At 32.4% G+C, this 25,610-nt stretch overlaps 1 protein-coding gene and 1 pseudogene across 1 annotated transcript; one reads left to right on the top strand and one right to left on the bottom strand.

The window, feature by feature from the left end:
* Positions 1-14,138: 14,138 nt before the first annotated feature.
* On the top strand, positions 14,139-20,627 carry LOC146719649 (uncharacterized). The gene is given in 8 exon segments (XM_085489898.1): positions 14,139-14,255; positions 14,257-14,338; positions 14,614-14,845; positions 14,908-14,951; positions 19,393-19,434; positions 19,537-19,772; positions 19,878-20,037; positions 20,371-20,627. Coding segments are annotated over 8 exon segments (1,146 nt in total). The 3' UTR covers positions 20,604-20,627.
* Positions 20,628-22,942: 2,315 nt separating this feature from the next.
* LOC146719648 (uncharacterized) lies at positions 22,943-25,024 on the bottom strand (annotated as a pseudogene).
* Between the last annotated feature and the right edge of the window lie 586 nt (positions 25,025-25,610).

Here is a 25,610-nt window from a genome sequence, read left to right as displayed (position 1 = left end):
GATATGGACAAGAAGGGACAATCGAGCGCGCGCGACAATTTGTCTACTAGTAGAGGACAATCAGTTACAACACGTAAGGGAAGCAACAACTGCAAAAATAGCATGGGACGCTTTAAAAGCGTACCACGAGAAATCGACACTTTCCAGTAAAGTATTCCTTCTAAAAAGCATCGTTAATCGAAAGCTGGATGAAGACGGAGATATGGAGGAGCATATTAACGGGACGCTCTTGCTTGTCGACAAGTTAGCGGCTTTGGGTGAGAAAATTGTAGAAAGTTTGCAAATTGCAATTCTTCTTGGAAGCCTGCCGGATTCATATGGTACGCTCGTAACGGCTCTTGAAAGCCGTCCTGACGATCAATTGACCTTGACGCTCGTGAAAGGAAAGCTCATCGATGAATACAAACGTCGAAAAATAAACAAGGTCGGAGAAGTCGACAAGGAGAATGCTTTAAAGGTATCGAGTGCTAGCAGTGTAACTTGTTATTTCTGTCGAAAATCGGGGCATATCAAAAGAAATTGTCCCCGTTTCAAAACGTTGGAAGAATAACAAAGAGAGTGCGGGAAACGTTATTGACGTTGAGAGTGAAGACACGGAAGATTCGGTGCACATGTGCTTCATGGTTGGAGCAAGCAAGCCGAAGGAAACAGACACTGAGTGGACAATAGACTCTGGTGCGTCAAAACACATGTCAGCTAATATAAACGTATTTACGAAATTCAGTGCCGTGAAAGGTAGTGTTATGCTTGCGGACGGTAGAATGGCACGAATCGAAGGAAGCGGAACCGTGATGTTACGATGCGTGGGACGTAAAGGACAGCACACATCGGTGAAGTTGACAGATGTCCTGTACGTGCCGACGCTGAAAGGGAGTCTGCTGTCAGTTCGACGGATAACTCGCAATGACTTTAAGGTACTATTTAGCGGGTCGAATTGCAGCATTACTCGCGAAGGAAAATTAGTCGCGACAGGGACTTTGCGAGGTGGTTTATATTACTTGCATCTCGTAGAAAGTGCACTCGCAGCAAAACCTGCCCACACTATAGAATGTCAGCATACATGGCACAAGAAGCTCGGACATCGAGATCCCATTGCGGTGAAGCAGCTGGTAGATAAAAAACTGGCAACGGGAATTAAGTTAAAAGATTGTGGAATCAGATGCGCATGCGAATGCTGTATTAAGGGAAAAATGACGAAAAAAACCATTTCCCAAGGTGTCGCTGACAAAAACAAATAACACGCTAGAATTGTTACATACTGATCTCTGTGGACCTATGAGGACAGCTACGCAAGGTGGTAAGAAATATATACTTACTATAATTGATGATTATAGCCGTTATACCTGCGTGAGTCTGTTGAAGGAAAAATCGGATACGGCGCAAGCTGTAACGGAGTATTTTGAAGCGGTATTTACGAAGTTTCAGCGGAAACCTAAGGCAATACGTTCCGATCGAGGGCGAGAGTTTATTACAGAGGATCTGCAGCAATACTTAAGGAAATCTGGCACACAAATACAATTAACAGCACCGTACTCCCACAGCAGAATGGAGTAGCGGAACGGAAGAATCGCTATCTAGTTGAAATGGTAGGTGTTTACTGTATGATGCGAATCTGGCCGAAAAATAGTGGGGAGAAGCAATAAATACAGGCTAATTATTTACAAAATCGCCTACCGACAAGAGCAACGGAAAAGACGCCTTTTGAAACTGTGGAAGGAGGCTGCCGTGACATGACAAATTTACACGTGTTCGGCCTGTAACCGCGTATGTGCACATCCTAAGATGTTTCGAGGAAAACTAAGTCCTAAAGCGCAAAAGTTAATTTTTGTGTCGGATACGCAGATGGCTCCAAGGCATATCGACTTCTGGACAAGCAGACAGGAAAAAATCACAAGAAGCAGAAATGTGACCTTTGTCGGTTGAGGAAGTTTTTGAAATACATCAAATGTAGAAACAGAGCCTTGATCAATCAAGAAAAGAAAACTCATCGAAGCAGGATCCGGATGAGAAAACTGTATTCATTTCAGCAAGAGCAGGATCAAAATGTATCACCAACAACAAACTATCGTCATCACTAGTGACGAAGAAAGCTATAAGGATGCTGAAGAAGACGAAGACGAGGACCAAGAAGAAGAAGACGAGGGACCAAGAAGATCATCGCGCAGAAACAAAGGCAAGCCGCCTGACAGGTTTACAATCCCGGATCACGCAAACATGGTTGGCGCCTTCACAATGGAGCCAAGGACTGTCACGGAAGCGCTAACGGGTCCCGATAAAGAAAAATGGAGTTCGGCCATGAAGGAGGAGATAAAGGCCCTGATGACAAATAATACATGGGACCTAGTCGACTTGCCGGAAGGACATAAAGCCATAGGAAGTAAGTGGGTTTTTAAAATTAAAACTGACACTGACGGAAAAATTTGCAGATATAAGGCCCGCCTAGTAGCTCAAGGTTTTTCGCAGAAGTATGGCAGGGATTATGACGAAGTATTCGCTCCGGTGGTTGGACAAACAACCAGTACGTATTTTCTTCACGTTAGCAGGAAAAAGGGGACTCATCGTTAAGCAGTTTGACGCCAAGACTGCTTTTCTCAATGGTTGACCTAAAGGGAAAACCGTAATATGACCCAACCCGGAGGGATTTATAAAGCAAGGAGGAGAAAACAAAGTATGTAGACTGCAAAAAGTTTGTACGGTCTAAAGCAGGCCGCGAAGACATGGCACGACACACTAAAAAACGTTTTAACAAACACGGATATCAACAGGGCAAATCAGACAAATGCCTATTTAAAGAAGTTCACGAGCAACAACAACATATCTAATCGTTTACGTGGATGATATTTTGATTGCGAGCACTGCTCAGAGAATCATCGATAAAACGGTAAAAGCGCTAAGAGCGACGTTTGATATCGTAGATCTTGGAGAACCGAGAAGTTTTCTCGGGTTTCGAGTACAAAAGGACGCCGAGGGGTTTTTCACCTAGACCGGAGACCTACATAAAAAAAATAATCAACCGCAACGGAATGAGAGACGCGAAAACGTCGCACATACCTATGGATCCAGGAAGCATAAAGTACAGATACCCAATCAAATATGCTGGAATCAAATAAGAGTTTAAAAGAACGCATCGGAGAACTCCTGTACTAGGAGTCAACGCAAGGCCGGACATTCTCGTGTCAGTATGCATTCTGAGCCAACACACCGACCAATCCAACAATTGCCGATTGGATGGAAACAAAGCGGATTCTGAAGTATTAAAGGGAACAAAACATCTTCAGCTCAAGCTAGGAAACATCGAGGAGAAAATAATGGACTCATTGCCTATTCGGATGCGGATTGGGCTCAGGACCGAAGCGATCGAAAATCCATCAGCGGATTTCTAATACAATTGCATGGATCAACGATCGCATGGGGCAGCAGGAAGCAGACATGCGTTGCGCTTTCCACGACTGAGGCGGAATACAATCGCACTCGTGGAGACTTGCAAGGAACTGCTTGGATCCACCAGATACTAGACGATTTTGATGAAAATATTACTAAACCTATGACGATTTTAAAAGGATAACCAAAGCTGCCTCGCGCTACTAAATAATCCAAGGGCAATGAACAAAAGAACCAAGCATATGGATACGAGGTTTCAATTCGCACGTGACCTAGCAGAAAAGGGACTAGTCAATTTAAATACTGTCCCAGCGAAATAATGATAGCGGATCTGCTTACGAAGCCGCTTGGAAGAATCAACTTGCCATTTTGTAGAGAGAAGATAGGATGAAGCAACATATCCAGAATGATGAATGAGCACCATTGGGCGGATCAGATGTCAAGAAGGAGTGTGGGACATACCCGAATATAATATCGTGTATATTGGTGACATCTCACTGAAAATGCTCGAGAATCAATGCATCGTGATAGACACATGATAATCATGCAAAGCACGCGTGTTCGGTCACAGGATGAGCAGCCGATATACAATACTCACTCTCTCGTCAGACGTGTATAAGTTAACGTGCCTGCGGACTTTTGTATAAATCAGAATATATATCTATAAAATATATCTAGTAGCCATTGCAGTTATACCATTCAAGTGTGCTATATCGTCGCGGAATGTGTTCGTGATTAACATTTAATTAAATCATAACTGGATTCTCAACACTATCATATATGTTATTTCAATTACACTCTGTATATATAATATATATATATATAATTTATTGTTGATTGAGAATGTCTCAAATGTCAAAATTATACCGGGTACCATATCCGATGAAATCTTGCGAAAGCAGCATTTCTCCCCAGAAAAAGAAAGTTCAATAAAGATTCAGAAATGGGAAACTTTTTATTCAAAACAAAATAAAAAAAAATTTAAGCATTGGTCTAATCTATAACTTTTGAATATAATATAAAGTTTTATTTGAATGAAAATTAAACTAATTAATTTAATATTTTATTTATAGGATTAAATCAAAAGCTTTACCTACAAAACATTATAAAATTGTTAAATTTGTAGTATAGAATTTTTTTATTTTAATAACAAATTGATTTTTATTTTGTATTTTTTATTCATATGTTTCTGTTTCTTATCTATTTTTGTAGTTTATGTAAAATTTATTTCTTCCCGCTTTTGTTTTTCCCCACCCCATCCCCCCCCCCCTCCCTCTTTGTTATTCGCCCCCTTTGTTTCCCCTTCCCCCCTCGCTTTCCCTTCTAGACCGTGTCTCCTGACCCTTTCCTCCTCTCCGCCCGCCCTCTCTTCCGCCCACCCACCCCCCCCCCCCTCTTCCCTGCCCCGTCCATACTGTCGCCCTCACACCCCCCGTCCCCCTCCTCTCTCCCCTTCTTTTTTTTTTACATTCTCCTTCCTCTCTCTCCCCCTCACCTCTCCCTCTCACTCCATATTATATTTAGATTTATTGGGCGGATTGTATGTATAATGAAGTTTTTTCTATATTTCGCTTTTCTTCTCTTTCTCTTTCATTGTTTGTAATAATCCCGATCAGTTCTCCTTTTATTTTTGTTTTTAAATTAAAATTTGTTTTGTTTTCTTCGTTTCTTTCTTTTCTTTCTTGCTTGTCCTTTGTCTTTCTTTCTTTGTATTGTGCACTAAGCCGGAAATAACTGAAAAGAAGTGGGCAAGCGTTTTTCAGCTACTACTTAAGAATTTGGGAGAGTTGGGGTTTGGGGGAGGTCGAACCGTTTAGAATTTAATAAAATGAGTTTTGATCGTTGTGAGAGTTCATTTTAATTTAAGATTAATTTGTGCATGTCGTGCGTTGTTTTGTTTGATTGTTTTTTTGTGTTTTTGTTTTATAAGAGTTTGTATTCGTATGTTGTTTGTTTACTTTTGAATTTGGTTTTATAGTGTTTTTCATTTGTTTTAGTTTCTGGTGTTATCGTTTATGTTGTTAATAGTAGATATTGTGTGCGTCCGATTGTGCCGTTGAGATTTTATTTTTTACTTGTAACAAATAAATTCGAGCCAAGATAACTGTTTTGATAATAAATACATATATTTAGTATAATATTATTTATTAAAAACTCTCCTCCAATTTTAAAGTCGCCAGACTGGCAAATACTTTATTTTTAACATAATTATTTTAAATTACAACGTTTCGGCTGGTCATTTGCAGCCCTTTTCAATAATCTATAACACTTCTATTACATATAAATAATACTCTTAATTCTTAATGCCTTAAATCATACAAATAATTATAGAGTTACACAAAATATATATGTTTAAATACCAGATGAATACAATAATCAATCATTTCCAACATCGAGCAACCCCCGACAAAATTAACCATTGTTTTGATGAACAATTATAACTGACAGAATAATCCCGAAATAAATAGATGTTGACTGTTACAGGAAATTAGGCCCTACGCACGAACGGCGTTGAGGATAGAAAACCAAAGTACTGTGTCTTTTTCGCGCAATTTTTTAAACGTCAATATCAAAGTCAAATAAATAGATAAATACATAAATAAATAAAATAAATATGTAACAATGACATATAAATATATTCAATACTTCATCAAAGAACGCGATCATAAATCCCACCCAAACTGACTATCGCCGATCTTTTGTTGTAAAATTAATCTGCTTTTTTTTCTGTGGTTTTTTATATAGAAAACATTTCTTTCTGCTATTTCTCCGTTTTTCCTCTTTCTTCCTTCTTTCCCCTTTTCTTTCTCCCTCGTTGTTTTTTCTTGATGCAGAATCACAGCACAGGAGAATCCCAACGGAACTCAAAAATGATCGTTACATCACGAAGAATACACAGCCAAGACAAGAGTCCTATGCAAAACTAACAACCATGAAGGTGATGTGTCCGTTGTCCTTTTTTAAAAAATGTTATTGTTTTATGTTCCTTAAAAATACTGTTTCTAAATGTCCGCGCTTTGTTTTTGTCCAATATATTTAGAGGTCAGTGAAGCTCGCAATTTCAGTCGTCATTTCGCGCAATCAATTTATTCGCTCATTCGTTTATTTATTTCTATCTTATACTTAGCTCCAATATCGGGTGTCTTCTTTTTCACAGTGTCATCACTACTAAATTCTTTTGTTCGTTGTTACCTGATCTTTTACTTTTTTACTTTTTGCACCCATCCTAGGACTTCTTATGAGTGGGTTTCTCCATCCTCTTCCTATGCTTTTCCTTGCGGGCATATCCCTCGCGAATTATCTTGTTTTTGGTTCACTTTTATGTTTTCACGTTCCTTCATTATTTGTTGTTCGCTTCGAGTTAGTAGTGCTCCCCTCCTCTTGCAGATTTTCCTCTTTTTTCGTGGTCCTTCCCTTGCCTTCTCCGTGTCGATTTTTTGTATGATTGGGCCTCCTCTTTTTCTCTCTCGTGCGTTGTGGTGCTCTTTATGCCTGGGTATTTTTTTGATCCTGTGTTTTGTGTGCGTTCCTCTTCGGTCAGCTCTTTTTTTTAGTGAAACCCTCCTTTTGTACTCTGCGCTATGAGGGGGCTACCCTTTGGTCTGCCGTGTTGTTGCGTGGTTATTGGCGTGCCCTCTGACACTGCTTTTTTTTCTTGGATTGGTGGACCCTCGGTCTCGTTTGTTCGAGTGCCGCGCCTGTGTGCTCAAGGTTAGGGCGAATCGAGTTTGTGTTTATTTGGTTTTTCACTCCTCGCTTCTCGTCGTTCCTTTATTGTTCCTCTTTTTATCAAAGTGTCTAATTTTTGTTTGGAAACGGTATATCTACTACAAGAACCATTACAAGCAAACTACCCAGTATATCAAACTTGAAATCGTGGGGAACGATTTTATCTCACTACCCGAAATACTCATTCCTGACACCACTGCCCAACTGGACAAGGGGGATACAATAACCACTCCTCGCAACCGCTACAAGCTGTTACCGGCAACCCGAGTGCCCAGGGGGGGGAGCAACGAGTAAGAGGTGGGCTCAAGCGCGATGAGGACTGCAACACTAGAACAGGGCGTGGAGCACAGGATCGCGGAGGGGAGACGCACACACCAAAGGACCGCCAAAGTGAAGCGCCCTAAGAAGGCGCCTGGGAACAATGTGGAGGAGACGGGTAACGGGGAACAGGGGGACGGAAGATGCGGATGGAACGAAGAGGAGGGGGGGCGCGGGAAACAGAGGGTCAGCTAGGTAAAATAGCCCGTGCACCTAGGCTTGTGATCACACTAATTTTATAACGCATCGGATGGTTCGAACAAATTTATATACCGGCCTGAAACGTGGCTTTACAAAACAGTCAGTCGTCACTTGCCATTAATCTCGCATAACGCTTGTGTCTAAAAAACTTAAGGAACATGTTCTCCAATTCAAACGTAAACTTATTCTCGTGGAAAACTATGTAAAAATCGTAAGCATATCCTCCACGTTACTTTCGGAATCATTGAAAAATGTCATCAACATATCGGATAACAGAGGGCTCAAATCCAATTTGACTGCAAACAATATGAATTCCAATCGTCCTAACCAACAGACAAAATTGGAGACAAAGGAGACCCCCTAGGCGAACCGCCAACCATGCTCGAAAATTTTCCCCTCGAAAACAAAACTAGTCGAGGCGCATGACCGTGGTCAATAGCATTAAACTGTGCAATGGTTAAATTAAGTAATATGTGAGATAATCTCCCAACGGTTTTCTATTGCGCTTGTATTAATTCCCACGGTGTGTAGTAGAAGCGAAGTCACGTCCAAACGAAATCATACATGATCGTCATCAATGTTTTGTATTTATCTTTAACCTAATTCACAACAAAGGACCAACTATCCTTATGTGATATCGAGGTTTCTTTCTTGCCTGCATTTTGTAAAATTCTCACCTCATGAAGAATGCAATGTAATAACTGACTTCCCAACGTTGAAATTAATGAATACGAAAGGGTAACATACTTTATTATGGATCTAGGTAAACCATAGGCACGGGGAGGCAAATTGGCCATTAGTACATCTCAATTGTTTTGTAAATTGAATCATTCCTATGAGTCCATTATCAACCAAGATTTTAATAAAGAAATTTGTGATCTTTGCGTTGATAGCGTTTAAAATAAAAATAAAATAATGGATTTTTTTATTAAGTGGTTTATAAGTGGAAACATCTTATCAGTAAACAATTCAATTTTCCCCACATAGAGTGCAGTCCGATTCATCAATACTGATGACTTGGCCCTTATCGGGGGGGGCCTACATAATGGACAACAAGCGACATTTAGAAACACGTATTAAGGAACTAAAAATAAATAAAAAAGACCCGACAGGCAACACTCGGTGGTTAGTTTTGCATGCGGACTTGTACGATCATTATTTCCGTTGGGATTCTCCGGTGATTCTGCCATCAAAAAACCCACGAGAATAAGAGAAATAGCATAACTGTTTCGATCTAAAAAACCAAGAAAAAGCATTAGTTACAAAAGATACGGAGAATTTTCATGGTTTTATGATCGCGTTTTGAGCTATTAATATATTATATGTGTCATATGTTTCAATTTAATTTATTTATTTATTTATTTATCTACTTTATTTGACTTTGTATTGACGGTTTAAAATTTGCGAAAGACACCGTACTTTGGGTTTTCTATGCCTCAACGCGTATTGACTAGTTTCCCGGCTAACAGTCAACACCCAGGCAGCACATCAGTCGCCTTGAATGTACATAGGCATCCGTAAGATTCAAAGTACATCTTTCGATTCTCGTAAATATAATACAATAGGATATCCAAAGTGGTATATTTCGTGAATGATATGTCTGTAGCAATCTTATGTAAAGACAAATTGGTACTACGTAGAAGCGTCAAAAACGTCTATATGTAGACTGTACAACAAAGGATATACCATATTGGATAAATCCATAATACATGCAATATCATACCATTTTACAGGTGCAAAACTTCCATAAACTAAATATCCCTAGAATATATGAAATCGGATATAACAAATAGTGACATTCGTAATATATCTTATGTTCTCCATATGATATACGTAGAAGATCCAAAAACTCATATACATAGGGATATACGAAACGGATATACGAATATTAACTATCTAATTACATCTTATGATATACGCAATGGAGTTCTTAGGCACTCCAAAAACATTTACACATACGATATACAAAAACGGAATATACTCATATTAAATATCTAAAGTAATCTTATGTATATACTCAATGGATTTCTTAGGCACTCCAAAAACTTTATACATAGATATACAAAACAACGGATATACAAATAGTTTGACACTCTATTGTACATCTAATATACACATACGCACTGGATATTCTTAGAACTCCAAAAACGTTTTACATAGATATACAAAACCGGTATCCGAATATGAATATCATTGTACATCCAATATACATACGCAGTTAATATATTTGACAAATTTAATCATATTAAAATAAACACAAAATTTTTTAAAGCTTTTAACATATTTTTGTAAAAGATAAAATCACTTCTCGAAAATATTTTTAAATGTTAGTTATGTCCGCTTTTTGATGTTTAAACATTTATTTTCAGAAAGTATTTTGAATATACATTTTAAACTAATATTCAAAAATATGTATCAAATATTTAAGAAAATCGTTCGAACAGATAAAAAAGACATTTTTAAAAATATTTTTAAAAAGTTTTTTAAAATTTATCACAAAAAATTTTTTACATTATTTTAAACTATCCTCCCGACCATGTTAAAATCTTTTATGCAATATTTATAGAAATATTTAGAAATATTTTTGAAAACTTTATAGTTTTTTCTGATATATGTGTATATTATGTATAAAAAAGATATCTGATATCTAACTTATCTACTAAACTATCTACCATTATAGTGGAAGTGAGTATACTAATACCAAAAGGTGTCCATATATTACTTGCAAATCGGGGCAAATTATAATATGCAAAAAACCCAAAAAAACAGCAATATCTGAAAAGCATTATTCCATGGCAGGAAAAGAACATCAACACACACAAGATTCTCATTTAATGCCTTGTATTCCAAACAATCCTTCGGCCAATCCTTATGCCCAAACGCAATACACGGATACTGAATATCTTCTTCCCCCTCTGAGTTCCCCCAACCTTACATGTCCGATCAGCCAATGCCGGCCACAAAATGCCAAAAAAAAAAAAAATTATTTTTTACTATTCAAAGAAATTATTGCATCAAAATCGTACTTGATAGTTATAATTTGTGTAAGATGTCCCAAATAAAGGAATATTATTAGCGGTATATTAGCTCCTAATTTTGCTCCAATCCTATACTGAACGTATATTACTTTTTAATTACCCATCTTTGCACAATTTGCAAAAAAAATCTAGAATTAATGCTAGCTTCTGAGCTTGCTGCGCTGTGTTGCCAATATAATCTATAGATATATGATTTTGTAATATCTAGTATAATTGCAAATATTAAATCTTTTTGCCAATATTAAAAAGTAATAAATACGTTGATTATAGTATTGGAGCGAATATGCGCTAATAACGCTAATAATAATTATTTTAATTTTGGCCTTAAAAATTATAAATCATTTACAATGCATACTCCTCCACTAATGGTAGATAAGTTGATTGCAACAAACTTGGCTGAAACTGGAGTGAGTTGTGTGCGACAGACGACTGCGTCAGAGACATTTTTCATTGTCTTTTCACACCTCACTTGTCTTCGACTGCTTTCTGCACGCTCTAACTTTCACACTCACTTTCCTATCAACTGCTCCTGACTCAACTCCTGCTTCTTGCTTTTGATATCTTCACATCAATCACGTTCATCGTTGACTTCCTTTCACGTTTATGTCCAGTTTTCACTACCTGGCCTGTCGACTTTCGTCACTCTTCATTTCATTTGTCTTCCATTCACTTCCCTACATTGTCCTTCACTGTTCACCACTTGTCTTCATCACTACTTGCTACTTTTGTCACTCTTTCATTCAACTTCCACTCTTTGGTCTTCAACCTTCACATTCACTCACGTCTTCACTGCTCTTTTCACTGCTTCTTCTTTTGGCCTCAATGCATTCCTACCTGTCGTCTTTTCTCATTCATCTTTCATCAATGCAGTACAACCACGGCTTTGAAAATCTAGAAATCGCTTGCGACGTTTTTAAATAATTTTGTCTAAAGTGATTGTGCGTTGTGTGAAAACACTGTTCGTGGAGTAGCAGCAGGCAGTACATATAGTTTTAAATTATAAATGATTAAAGCGGTAAGAGATCCGTCTATATATGTTCGTTCCTTATTATATTATTTCATTTACTACTTTTTATTTAAATTAAGCATAATTACAAACTTTTTCTATAAACATAAACTTTTTCTTCATCATGGGTATTTTCTATGTTTATTTCTTAAACTAAATAATATACCCTGGCTAGTCCGAAATAATTTAATTAATATAATCCACTATAATTTTTATCTTTGAAACATAATGTAACTGTCGATCAAAATACAGAATTTTTCTGGCAATTAATATTGACGGGCTGCCTTTAACAAAAAGCACATCAAGTTCCTTTTGGCCAATTTTGGGTACAGTTAAATCAATTAAAAATCTAAAAAATCAAGTATTCATAATAGCTTTACATTATGGAAATGAAAAACCTAAAGCCAATGAATTTTTAAAGGATTTTGTAGAAGAATGTATAAAATTATCAAATGGAATAATGATACAATCTGTTTTATGTAAATTCAAAATTTTAATGTTAATTTGTGATACCCCGGCCAAATCTCACATTTTATCTATTAAAAGTCATTCATGTTATTTCTCATGTACGAAGTGTGATCAGGAAGGGGATATGGTTAATAATGTTTTATGCTTCGTTGAAACTGAAAATTTAAAAAAAAGAACAGATCATTCATTTAGAAATACCCTTCAAATCGAACACCACACAGGAGAAACACTTTGGCTTCAAATTCCCAATTTTAATATGATTGATAATGTACCTTTAGATTATATGCATAATCTTCTATTGGGTGCAACAAAAAAGTTGTTATGTTGTAAGCGTTATGGATGGATATTTGGCAAGCCTCCTCATAAATTACGTGCTTTAAATATTAATAAAATTAACAATAATCTTCAGGTTAAAAAAATATATTCCTTGTGAATTTGCAAGAAAAACTCGGCCAATAAACGAATGTAAAAGATTTAAGGCGACCGAATTTAGACTTTTTCTGTTATATACAGGCCCAATAGTTTTGAAGAAAGTAATACCATTAAAAGAGTATAATAATTTTCTTATGCTAAGTTTAGCTAGCTCAATATTGATAAGTAATCAGTACACAAAATTTGAAAATTATATTTCATATGCCGAAGACCTAATAAAATATTTTATTAAGAATTCAATTAAAATTTATGGACCCGATTTTATTTCACACAACATACATAGTCTATTGCATTTAAGTGATTGTGTACGTTTATTTGGTTCACTTGATGAATTCAGTGCTTTTGCATTTGAAAATCATATGCAAAAGTTGAAAAAGTATATCCGTAGACATTCGCAGCAGCTACAACAAGTTGTGTGTAGAGTTAGTGAGGATAATAATTTTTTGCAACCAATACAATTTGTAAATGATAATTCCATATTTTAATGGTCCATTAATAAATAATTGCACTCCTTCCGCAGTACAGGAAACTTAAAACGATTAATTATTGCTTAAATATTTTAAAAGTAGCTGATCGATTTGTCGAATTGACCGATTCAACTATCGTTGAAATACTAAATTTTGCATCATATCAAAATGAAATATTTTTAATAGGTATCAAGTATATTCCTCACAAAGATTTTTTATTCAAAACCATGTTTTTCTTCATTATTTGATATTAAAGTTATTATAAATATAATACTATATTTCAAATGTGGAGATTTGACAAGATCAAAAGAAAATTACTAGTTTTACCATATAATGATCAATATATTGCATATCCTCTACTGCATTTATAATTGTCTTAAATAATTTTATAATAAATAATAATCGATCACATTTTTCAATAGTTAGTTAAACATAAAATATTTGATAATTTTTAATTTAAATATTTGGAAACTTTATACTAGCTAGAAAAGAAAAATAACATACAAGCTAATAAGTTATTTTCTTATTTAATTAGTATAAAGTCTCAAAATATACTTAATTCAGATTTATTATAATATAATAATTAATTGATCAGTTTTGCATTGAATTTTTTATTTTTTTATTAATTTCTTTATTACATATGTATTTTATTTGTTTAAAAAATATTCCTTTTTTCTAGTCTTTCAATAATTATATTTTAAAAAACCCTCTTGTTAAATTGTGTAAATTTTATAACTAATTTTTTTTCACTGAATTTTATTCGTTGAGATATTTATTCGTTGATAGATAAAAGTTCAGTTTAGATTGAGATCCGAAATTGATTACTATCAGGTTATCAAGTAATTAAATCTGAATACCTGTAGCCCATAAAAATTTTAAAATAAAAAATTAGAATGTTGAGAATAAAAGTAACGAAAAAGATTTCAAAGAAGAGTCAGTTATGATATTTATTTTATTCTTTAAGTGATCTTGATCTATTTGCTAAATCATAGTTTTTCTCAAATGACATATGTTTATTTCATTATCTACTAGAGAAGTTTTTAATAATTGAATTTGAGTTTTAGGAATTTTTAAGAATTGATTAATATGTGTATATAGATGACTTGGCTTGTTGTTCGATTCAAAGAGGATGACACTGTTGAGGCAATACCGAAAAAATGGTTTTTGTTAAAAGAATCTGCATGCTATTGGCCACCACAAAATTATGAAACTACTAGCTATTAAAGCAGCTATAAAAAATGAATATAGTCCTGATTCAAACTGGATGAAATACGGAGCAATTATTTTAGGCACATATGGTAAATATGTTATTGCTTATATTATATAAAATTGTATAACATTTTTATAAAAAAAAATTATTAAATTATTAATATATGTATAAAGAATTATATACACACACACACACTGTTATTAATCATGGAATATCTTCTTTTATTTGTAATTATCATAAACTTATAATAATTACATTGTTATTTTGTACCACACATTTATTTAATATGCAATTCTATAATGTACAACAATATGGTAGTTATATTCTTTGTTATTGGATATATAATAAGTAATATTTATTTAGGTGATTTAAAACTTGCTAAAAGAAAGGCAATTAAAGCCCAACGTACAGATGATCTTTCATCACATACGGAGATTTTAACGAAAAAGAATAATAAAATACATAAGCGGGGACAAGGCAAAAGTAAAGGACATAAGGATTACTCAGATACTGATAAATCTTATGAATCGATATCTGATGAAGATAGCAACACATACCCTACATTACCACTTTCTGGCAAGAGACACGGTATAAGATAAATACTTTTCTAGTAAGAATTCATTTTATTTACAAAAACTAATTTTCCTTATATTTAACAGATAATGATCGCTCTCCAATGGAAAGTCAAAATATTACTAATCGTAAGTATTTTTAAAACTTGAACCTTTATGTAAAATATTTATTATTACATTATTAATCAGATCAATATAGTGAAGAAAATACGGCTTAGCAATTTATATATTTAAATACTGCTACCGGCTTTAAAGTGGAATAAATTAATATAGAATTTATTTATTAACACTATTATTTAGATTAATTTATATTAATACTATTATTTAATTAATACTATTATTTATTATTGAAAAAATCAATATTGTTTTAAAATATTAATTTTTTAAATGTATATTATAATTGTTATCTAAAACCAAAATAATTAAATATAAATATATTTAGATAACAATTATAATATACATTTAAAAAATTAATATTTTAAAACAATATTGATTTTTTGAATAATAAATAATAGTATTAATTAAATAATAGTATTAATATAAATTAATCTAAATAATAGTGTTAATAAATAAATTCTATATTAATTTATTCCACTTTATATTTATATTTAAATATTTTGGTTTTAGATAACAATTATAATATACATTTAAAAAATTAATATTTTAAAACAATATTGATTTTTTCAATAATAAATAATAGATTTAACGTATAAGACGGGCAACAAGAGCCAAATCGCGGATGACAATGCGTTATCCTAACGAAACTAAATAATTTTTCGTTAGAATTAAATACCGGTGCACAAGGCACCAAATTTTTACTTGGACACGGCCAAGATTTTAAATATGAAATAATCTCATATTTTGAGATTTAATTTCAATACCCCTTTAACCCCCCTACGGAAAATAAATAAATGAATGCAAGAGAAAAATATAGATCCGAAAATCGCTGAATCGGGAATCGAACCCGAGACCTTTCGCTTGCCGGGCGACTGCTCTTCCAGCTGAGCTATTCAGATCCTTTCGATTCTATACTTTTCTCTGTTATATATATTAATGTTGGTAAACAAACGCATTTTTTAAGCCAGCGTGTATCAAATATAAGAGTTTTAACAAGGCTCTGTAATATAAATATAAATTTAACGTATAAGACGGGCAACAAGAGCCAAATCGCGGATGACAATGCGTTATCCTAACGAAACTAAATAATTTTTCGTTAGAATTAAATACCGGTGCACAAGGCACCAAATTTTTACTTGGACACGGCCAAGATTTTAAATATGAAATAATCTCATATTTTGAGATTTAATTTCAATACCCCTTTAACCCCCCTACGGAAAATAAATAAATGAATGCAAGAGAAAAATATAGATCCGAAAATCGCTGAATCGGGAATCGAACCCGAGACCTTTCGCTTGCCGGGCGACTGCTCTTCCAGCTGAGCTATTCAGATCCTTTCGATTCTATACTTTTCTCTGTTATATATATTAATGTTGGTAAACAAACGCATTTTTTAAGCCAGCGTGTATCAAATATAAGAGTTTTAACAAGGCTCTGTAATATAAATATAAATTTAACGTATAAGACGGGCAACAAGAGCCAAATCGCGGATGACAATGCGTTATCCTAACGAAACTAAATAATTTTTCGTTAGAATTAAATACCGGTGCACAAGGCACCAAATTTTTACTTGGACACGGCCAAGATTTTAAATATGAAATAATCTCATATTTTGAGATTTAATTTCAATACCCCTTTAACCCCCCTGCGGAAAATAAATAAATGAATGCAAGAGAAAAATATAGATCCGAAAATCGCTGAATCGGGAATCGAACCCGAGACCTTTCGCTTGCCGGGCGACTGCTCTTCCAACTGAGCTATTCAGATCCTTTCGATTCTATACTTTTCTCTGTTATATATATTAATGTTGGTAAACAAACGCATTTTTTAAGCCAGCGTGTATCAAATATAAGAGTTTTAACAAGGCTCTGTAATATAAATATAAATTTAACGTATAAGACGGGCAACAAGAGCCAAATCGCGGATGACAATGCGTTATCCTAACGAAACTAAATAATTTTTCGTTAGAATTAAATACCGGTGCACAAGGCACCAAATTTTTACTTGGACACGGCCAAGATTTTAAATATGAAATAATCTCATATTTTGAGATTTAATTTCAATACCCCTTTAACCCCCCTACGGAAAATAAATAAATGAATGCAAGAGAAAAATATAGATCCGAAAATCGCTGAATCGGGAATCGAACCCGAGACCTTTCGCTTGCCGGGCGACTGCTCTTCCAGCTGAGCTATTCAGATCCTTTCGATTCTATACTTTTCTCTGTTATATATATTAATGTTGGTAAACAAACGCATTTTTTAAGCCAGCGTGTATCAAATATAAGAGTTTCAACAAGGCTCTGTAATATAAATATAAATTTAACGTATAAGACGGGCAACAAGAGCCAAATCGCGGATGACAATGCGTTATCCTAACGAAACTAAATAATTTTTCGTTAGAATTAAATACCGGTGCACAAGGCACCAAATTTTTACTTGGACACGGCCAAGATTTTAAATATGAAATAATCTCATATTTTGAGATTTAATTTCAATACCCCTTTAACCCCCCTACGGAAAATAAATAAATGAATGCAAGAGAAAAATATAGATCCGAAAATCGCTGAATCGGGAATCGAACCCGAGACCTTTCGCTCGCCGGGCGACTGCTCTTCCAGCTGAGCTATTCAGATCCTTTCGATTCTATACTTTTCTCTGTTATATATATTAATGTTGGTAAACAAACGCATTTTTTAAGCCAGCGTGTATCAAATATAAGAGTTTTAACAAGGCTCTGTAATATAAATATAAATTTAACGTATAAGACGGGCAACAAGAGCCAAATCGCGGATGACAATGCGTTATCCTAACGAAACTAAATAATTTTTCGTTAGAATTAAATACCGGTGCACAAGGCACCAAATTTTTACTTGGACACGGCCAAGATTTTAAATATGAAATAATCTCATATTTTGAGATTTAATTTCAATACCCCTTTAACCCCCCTTCGGAAAATAAATAAATGAATGCAAGAGAAAAATATAGATCCGAAAATCGCTGAATCGGGAATCGAACCCGAGACGAGATTATTTCATATTTAAAATCTTGGCCGTGTCCAAGTAAAAATTTGGTGCCTTGTGCACCGGTATTTAATTCTAACGAAAAATTATTTAGTTTCGTTAGGATAACGCATTGTCATCCGCGATTTGGCTCTTGTTGCCCGTCTTATACGTTAAATTTATATTTATATTACAGAGCTTTGTTAAAACTCTTATATTTGATACACGCTGGCTTAAAAAATGCGTTTGTTTACCAACATTAATATATATAACAGAGAAAAGTATAGAATCGAAAGGATCTGAATAGCTCAGCTGGAAGAGCAGTCGCCCGGCAAGCGAAAGGTCTCGGGTTCGATTCCCGATTCAGCGATTTTCGGATCTATATTTTTCTCTTGCATTCATTTATTTATTTTCCGTAGGGGGGTTAAAGGGGTATTGAAATTAAATCTCAAAATATGAGATTATTTCATATTTAAAATCTTGGCCGTGTCCAAGTAAAAATTTGGTGCCTTGTGCACCGGTATTTAATTCTAACGAAAAATTATTTAGTTTCGTTAGGATAACGCATTGTCATCCGCGATTTGGCTCTTGTTGCCCGTCTTATACGTTAAATTTATATTTATATTACAGAGCCTTGTTAAAACTCTTATATTTGATACACGCTGGCTTAAAAAATGCGTTTGTTTACCAACATTAATATATATAACAGAGAAAAGTATAGAATCGAAAGGATCTGAATAGCTCAGCTGGAAGAGCAGTCGCCCGGCAAGCGAAAGGTCTCGGGTTCGATTCCCGATTCAGCGATTTTCGGATCTATATTTTTCTCTTGCATTCATTTATTTATTTTCCGTAGGGGGGTTAAAGGGGTATTGAAATTAAATCTCAAAATATGAGATTATTTCATATTTAAAATCTTGGCCGTGTCCAAGTAAAAATTTGGTGCCTTGTGCACCGGTATTTAATTCTAACGAAAAATTATTTAGTTTCGTTAGGATAACGCATTGTCATCCGCGATTTGGCTCTTGTTGTCCGTCTTATACGTTAAATTTATATTTATATTACAAAGCCTTGTTAAAACTCTTATAATAAATAATAGTATTACTTAAATAATAGTATTAATATAAATTAATCTAAATAATAATGTTAATAAATAAATTCTATATTAATTTATTCCACTTTAAAGCCGGTAGCACATGGGTACATTCAATGCGGAGCGGAAAAGTCGTCAACATATACATACGAGTATATTCCTATGGTAGATAAGCTACGACAGGCCCAGCGTAGTCCGCTGTAGCATACTATCATAGGAATACATATGTTGAAATTTTTTCTGCTCTGCATTGAATTCACCAACGTATTATCGGCCTTAATATAACAAGTTTGTTGTTATACAACAATTCTGTTAAATAAGCATTATTAATTAAATTGATAATATTTTCTTGTTATTTTAAGATAACTTCAAGCAAACTACAGATAGCGTTCACGTAAATGCTGGTAAATAATTATTTTTATTCTTTATATGTTTTGTATTTTTTAAATATTTCTTTTTGTATAATATTTTAATATCCAATATAACTTAACTTTCAGAATTTTCAGAATTCAGAAAACAACTTCTTAAAGAAGTTCATCTGATTAATCTTAAATTAAATGATCTTATGGATAACGTGAATATACTTGTAAAAAAAGCCCGATATGCTGATGAGCCAGAACTAAATGATGACACTAATACGGCTGTTATGACTTTAATACAATCGTTTCCAGTCGTTACAGAGCAGGAATTAATGTCGATGGAAGAATGGCTATCGAGTTCAGCTGATAACATACATGCACTGGTGTGTACTTAATTATATTATTATATATTATTTAGATTATATTTTACATGATGAAAATTATTTTCTAATAAAGAACTTTTTTATTTTGTGAATTTTATATTTTAGAGTCATCAACTGCGTTTAATTGGAGGCACTGATCTTCCCCATGTAATCAAAGCCATTATGTCGAGAGCAATTTCAAATGAAGTTGGAATGCTATATTCCTGGGAGGGAGCTCGGCAAAAAAAAGCTTTTAAATCGCTAAAGTTCGTCCAAGTGATCATTGGTAAAATATATTATTTTATATACTCTACATCAAAACCATTTTAAGCATATACATATACGCTTGAATCAAGTTTCATCGTAACATAACTGTGTTGCGTAATCAAATAATATTTAAATAGAAAAATTTGAATTTGAATTTAATTTTGTTACATTACTTTGTCGCTTTCATTTTTTTATTCACAATTTTTTTATTTAATATCTGTAATATATATGTATTATATGATGATGTTACGCATTAAAGTTCGCAGATCTGTTCACACCGGTTATGTTGCACAGTTACGTTATGTAATGCTCATATGCGTGCGTAACTTTTATATTTACTAAATGATTTTAGGTGTTGTTCGACTGAACTCCAAGACAAAATCTGCAACAGAATCGGATATCATAGAAGTAATAAAAAATTGGCTAGTTAGAAGTAAAGAACGCAGTAACAAGTTTCAATCAAAAAAGAAAACGGAAAACACTGTGTGTCAAACAGATTCCGTTTGTGAAACAGGCTCTGCTTGTGAAACAGGCTCCGTTTGTGAAACAGGCTCCGTTTCTGAGAAAGACCTTATTCAAGATTAAGATAATTATATGTATAACTTGCCGTTATATATATATAATTATTTGTTTTACATTTATTACAAATTAAAAGTAAAATTTTAAGGTTTTAAATACTATTAATTTGATTGTTCTGCTACTATATATATTATTTGCATTTATTATTTTTGTTTTTTTTATTTAGTGCACATTTATCAAAATTGCTTTTTGTTTTTATTTTAAAATTGAGTTCTTTTTATTTTAAAACTTTAAAACACAACAACGGTTGAAACAACAGTTTTTAATTGTATAGAATATATTATATATGTATGTATTAGAAATAACTTCATTGGATATCTGTACTATACATACATAATATGACATTTAAAATGTTTTTCGAAAATTATAATAAAAAATAAATGCTAAAAAATTATATTAATATACAAAAATATATGTATACAGTGAATATGTTTATTACATCCACTGTTTATATGTACATACATTTTCGTATATCCATATAATTTCTTTAGCATTTATTTTTTATGATATTCGAAAAACATTTTGTACGTCATATTATGTATATAGTACACGGATATCCAATGTCGAATAAAATTAGCTGGAATCTTGATATAATATATATATATATATATATATATATATATGTACAATTAAAGGTAGATAATTAAAGTATTAGTTTAAAAATTTGTCACATTTTTATAATAAAATACTAAATACAAAATGATCAAAACCTATATATGGCTGTATATTTGAATCTTTTTGAACCTCTCAAATAATATATACATATAATATATGAAAATGTATATACATTAAATGTACATATAGATATATATATTGGATATACGTAGTACATGCATATGATGGACAGTATACGTTCTTTCGATATACATAGTACATGTATGTGCGAGGTACAGTATACGTTCTTTGGATGTACATAATACATGCATGTGATGTACAATATACGTTCTTTGGATATATATAATACATACATGTGATGTACAATACACGTTCTTTGGATACACATAGAATATGCTAAAAGTGCGACGATATGGATATACAAAAATGTATGTTCCATGTATGTACATTGGATGTACAAATGGATGTATAATAGATCTACCTGAGACCTACGGTGCATTGCTTTTAAACATCTATACGATCTGCAATAGACATCTTTCAGATGTGTTATGATATACACAGGATATCCAGAATCCATTTCCGTATATTCTATGTACATCTAGGGGATCTTTTGTGCTGACTGGGATAATTTCACTGTTGTTCATAATAAAATTATAAAGATGCGTTTTCTACCATTTTTTTTGGTTTTCGGTTGATCTGATTTAAAATGTTGAACTGCTATAACCTGTTATTTTATAAAATAAATTAATTGTATTAATAAAATTTTGAAATATTTTGTTAATTAAGAATAAAATATCTAAATTGGTTAAAATTTATGATCATAAATTATTACTAAAATTTTAATATTATTATCAATAAGTATATAATGTATACATGTGTATAATGTGTATGTAGTATAGGTAAAGTATATGCATATGTTAGTGTGTGCGTGTGTGTGTACATGTGTGATTTGCGTGAGTATGTACACATGTATGTATATGCGTGCGTATGTATTTGTGTGTGTAAATTTAATTCTATAGTTATGATCAATGTTATAATTATTAATAAGCTGTAACTTACAAAATTATATCATTTTCTACAAGGTGCTCCAAAATTTCTTTGTAAACAAAATATTTTTAATTTTTTTTAGTTATTTACTTTAAAAATTGATGTTTTCTTCTAGAAAAAGAATCCTTAGAAATAATTTAAAGAAAAAAAAATATTTGTCTTTCCTGGAAAAAATCAAGGAAAAAAGATACTTAGAAACAAATAAATATTAATAAGTTTTTAATTTTAATTTTATTTTACTAAATTAAAGTAATATTTTTATTAAGAATTCTTAATTACAAACTTTATAAATAAATAACTATAGACTAATAAATAAATAAATGATAATCCTTAAGAGTCGCCAGTAATAAATAATGAAAAACTCTCCTCCAATTTTAAAGTCGACCAGACTGGCAATAATTTATTTTAAATAATTAGTTTAATTTACAACGTTTCGGCTGTCATTGCAGCCCTTTTCAAGTAATCTATAAACAATTATATACATATAAATATACTCTTAATGCGCTTAATCATACAAATAATTATAGATTTACAAAAATATATATGTTTACATACCAGATTAATACAATAAATCATATTTACAGCAAACCCCCGACAAAATTAACCATTGTTTTGATGAACAATGTATAACTGACAGAAGTAAGCCCGAAATAAATAGATGCCCAGTCAGCACAAAAGATCCCCTAGATGTACATAGAATATACGGAAATGGATTCTGGATATCCTGTGTATATCATAACACATCTGAAAGATGTCCATTGCAGATCGTATAGATGTTCAAAAGCAATGCACCGTAGGTCTCAGGTAGATCTATTATACATCCATTTGTACATCCAATGTACATACATGGAACATACATTTTTGTATATCCATATCGTCGCACTTTTAGCATATTCTATGTGTATCCAAAGAACGTGTATTGTACATCACATGTATGTATTATATATATCCAAAGAACGTATATTGTACATCACATGCATGTATTATGTACATCCAAAGAACGTATACTGTACCTCGCACATACATGTACTATGTATATCGAAAGAACGTATACTGTCCATCATATGCATGTACTACGTATATCCAATATATATATCTATATGTACATTTAATGTATATACATTTTCATATATTATATGTATATATTATTTGAGAGGTTCAAAAAGATTCAAATATACAGCCATATATAGGTTTTGATCATTTTGTATTTAGTATTTTATTATAAAAATGTGACAAATTTTTAAACTAATACTTTAATTATCTACCTTTAATTGTACATATATATATATATATATATATATATATATATTATATCAAGATTCCAGCTAATTTTATTCGACATTGGATATCCGTGTACTATATACATAATATGACGTACAAAATGTTTTTCGAATATCATAAAAAATAAATGCTAAAGAAATTATATGGATATACGAAAATGTATGTACATATAAACAGTGGATGTAATAAACATATTCACTGTATACATATATTTTTGTATATTAATATAATTTTTTAGCATTTATTTTTTATTATAATTTTCGAAAAACATTTTAAATGTCATATTATGTATGTATAGTACAGATATCCAATGAAGTTATTTCTAATACATACATATATAATATATTCTATACAATTAAAAACTGTTGTTTCAACCGTTGTTGTGTTTAAAGTTTTAAAATAAAAGGAACTCAATTTTAAATAAAAACAAAAAGCAATTTTGATAAATGTGCACTAAATAAAAAAAACAAAAATAATAAATGCAAATAATATATATAGTAGCAGAACAATCAAATTAATAGTATTTAAAACCTTAAAATTTTACTTTTAATTTGTAATAAATGTAAACAAATAATTATATATATATAACGGCAAGTTATACATATAATTATCTTAATCTTGAATAAGGTCTTTCTCAGAAACGGAGCCTGTTTCACAAACGGAGCCTGTTTCACAAGCAGAGCCTGTTTCACAACGGAATCTGTTTGACACACAGTGTTTTCCGTTTTCTTTTTTGATTGAAACTTGTTACTGCGTTCTTTACTTCTAACTAGCCAATTTTTTATTACTTCTATGATATCCGATTCTGTTGCAGATTTTGTCTTGGAGTTCAGTCGAACAACACCTAAAATCATTTAGTAAATATAAAAGTTACGCACGCATATGAGCATTACATAACGTAACTGTGCAACATAACCGGTGTGAACAGATCTGCGAACTTTAATGCGTAACATCATCATATAATACATATATATTACAGATATTAAATAAAAAATTGTGAATAAAAAAATGAAAGCGACAAAGTAATGTAACAAAATTAAATTCAAATTCAAATTTTTCTATTTAAATATTATTGATTACGCAACACAGTTATGTTACGATGAAACTTGATTCAAGCGTATATGTATATGCTTGAAATGGTTTTGATGTAGAGTATATAAAATAATATATTTTACCAATGATCACTTGGACGAACTTTAGCGATTTAAAAGCTTTTTTTGCCGAGCTCCCTCCCAGGAATATAGCATTCCAACTTCATTTGAAATTGCTCTCGACATAATGGCTTTGATTACATGGGGAAGATCATGTGCCTCCAATTAAACGCAGTTGATGACTCTAAAATATAAATTCACAAAATAAAAAAGTTCTTTATTAGAAAATAATTTTCATCATGTAAAATATAATCTAAATAATATATAATAATATAATTAAGTACACACCAGTGCATGTATGTTATCAGCTGAACTCGATAGCCATTCTTCCATCGACTTAAATTTTCCTCCTTTAACGCCGGAAACGTTGTATTAAAGAAAAAGCCGTATTGTGTACATTTTTTTCGGTATAGCAATGGTTTTTTTTTACAAGATTTCCCTTTTATCCAAAATTTTTTTAATTTTAAGATTAAAGATAATTTTTGGGTTTTTTTGAATTTAAAATTCTAAATTAATTATTTTGGGAATTAAAAAATTATAAAAAAAAAAATTTTAAAAAAATACAAAACAATAAAGAATAAAAATAATTTTACCCTTTTACGGGAACGCATCTGTAGTTTGCTTGTTTTATCAAAATAAAAGAAAATATTATCTTTTTAAAATTTAATAATGTTTTTAAAATTTTGTAAAAAAAAATTGTTTAAAGGCCATAATACTTGGGTGAATTCAATGGGGCAAAAAAATTTAACATATGTTTTCCTTTGATATAGCTACAGCGGACACCGGGCCGTCGAGCTTTTTACCAGGAAATACTGGTTTTGTTGACGATTTTTCCCCTCCGTTTAAAAGTCCCTTGTCCCCGGTTTAAAGGGGAATAAATTAAATAAATTTATTTAAATTTATTTAAATTAATTTATTT

The sequence above is a fragment of the Nylanderia fulva genome, unplaced genomic scaffold (assembly GCF_048542155.1).
Source record: "Nylanderia fulva isolate GAGA-0341 unplaced genomic scaffold, ASM4854215v1 Scaffold901, whole genome shotgun sequence".
NCBI lineage: Eukaryota > Metazoa > Arthropoda > Insecta > Hymenoptera > Formicidae > Nylanderia > Nylanderia fulva.
Note: the sequence above shows the minus strand (reverse complement) of the source record. Positions and strands in the feature narration are given on the sequence as shown.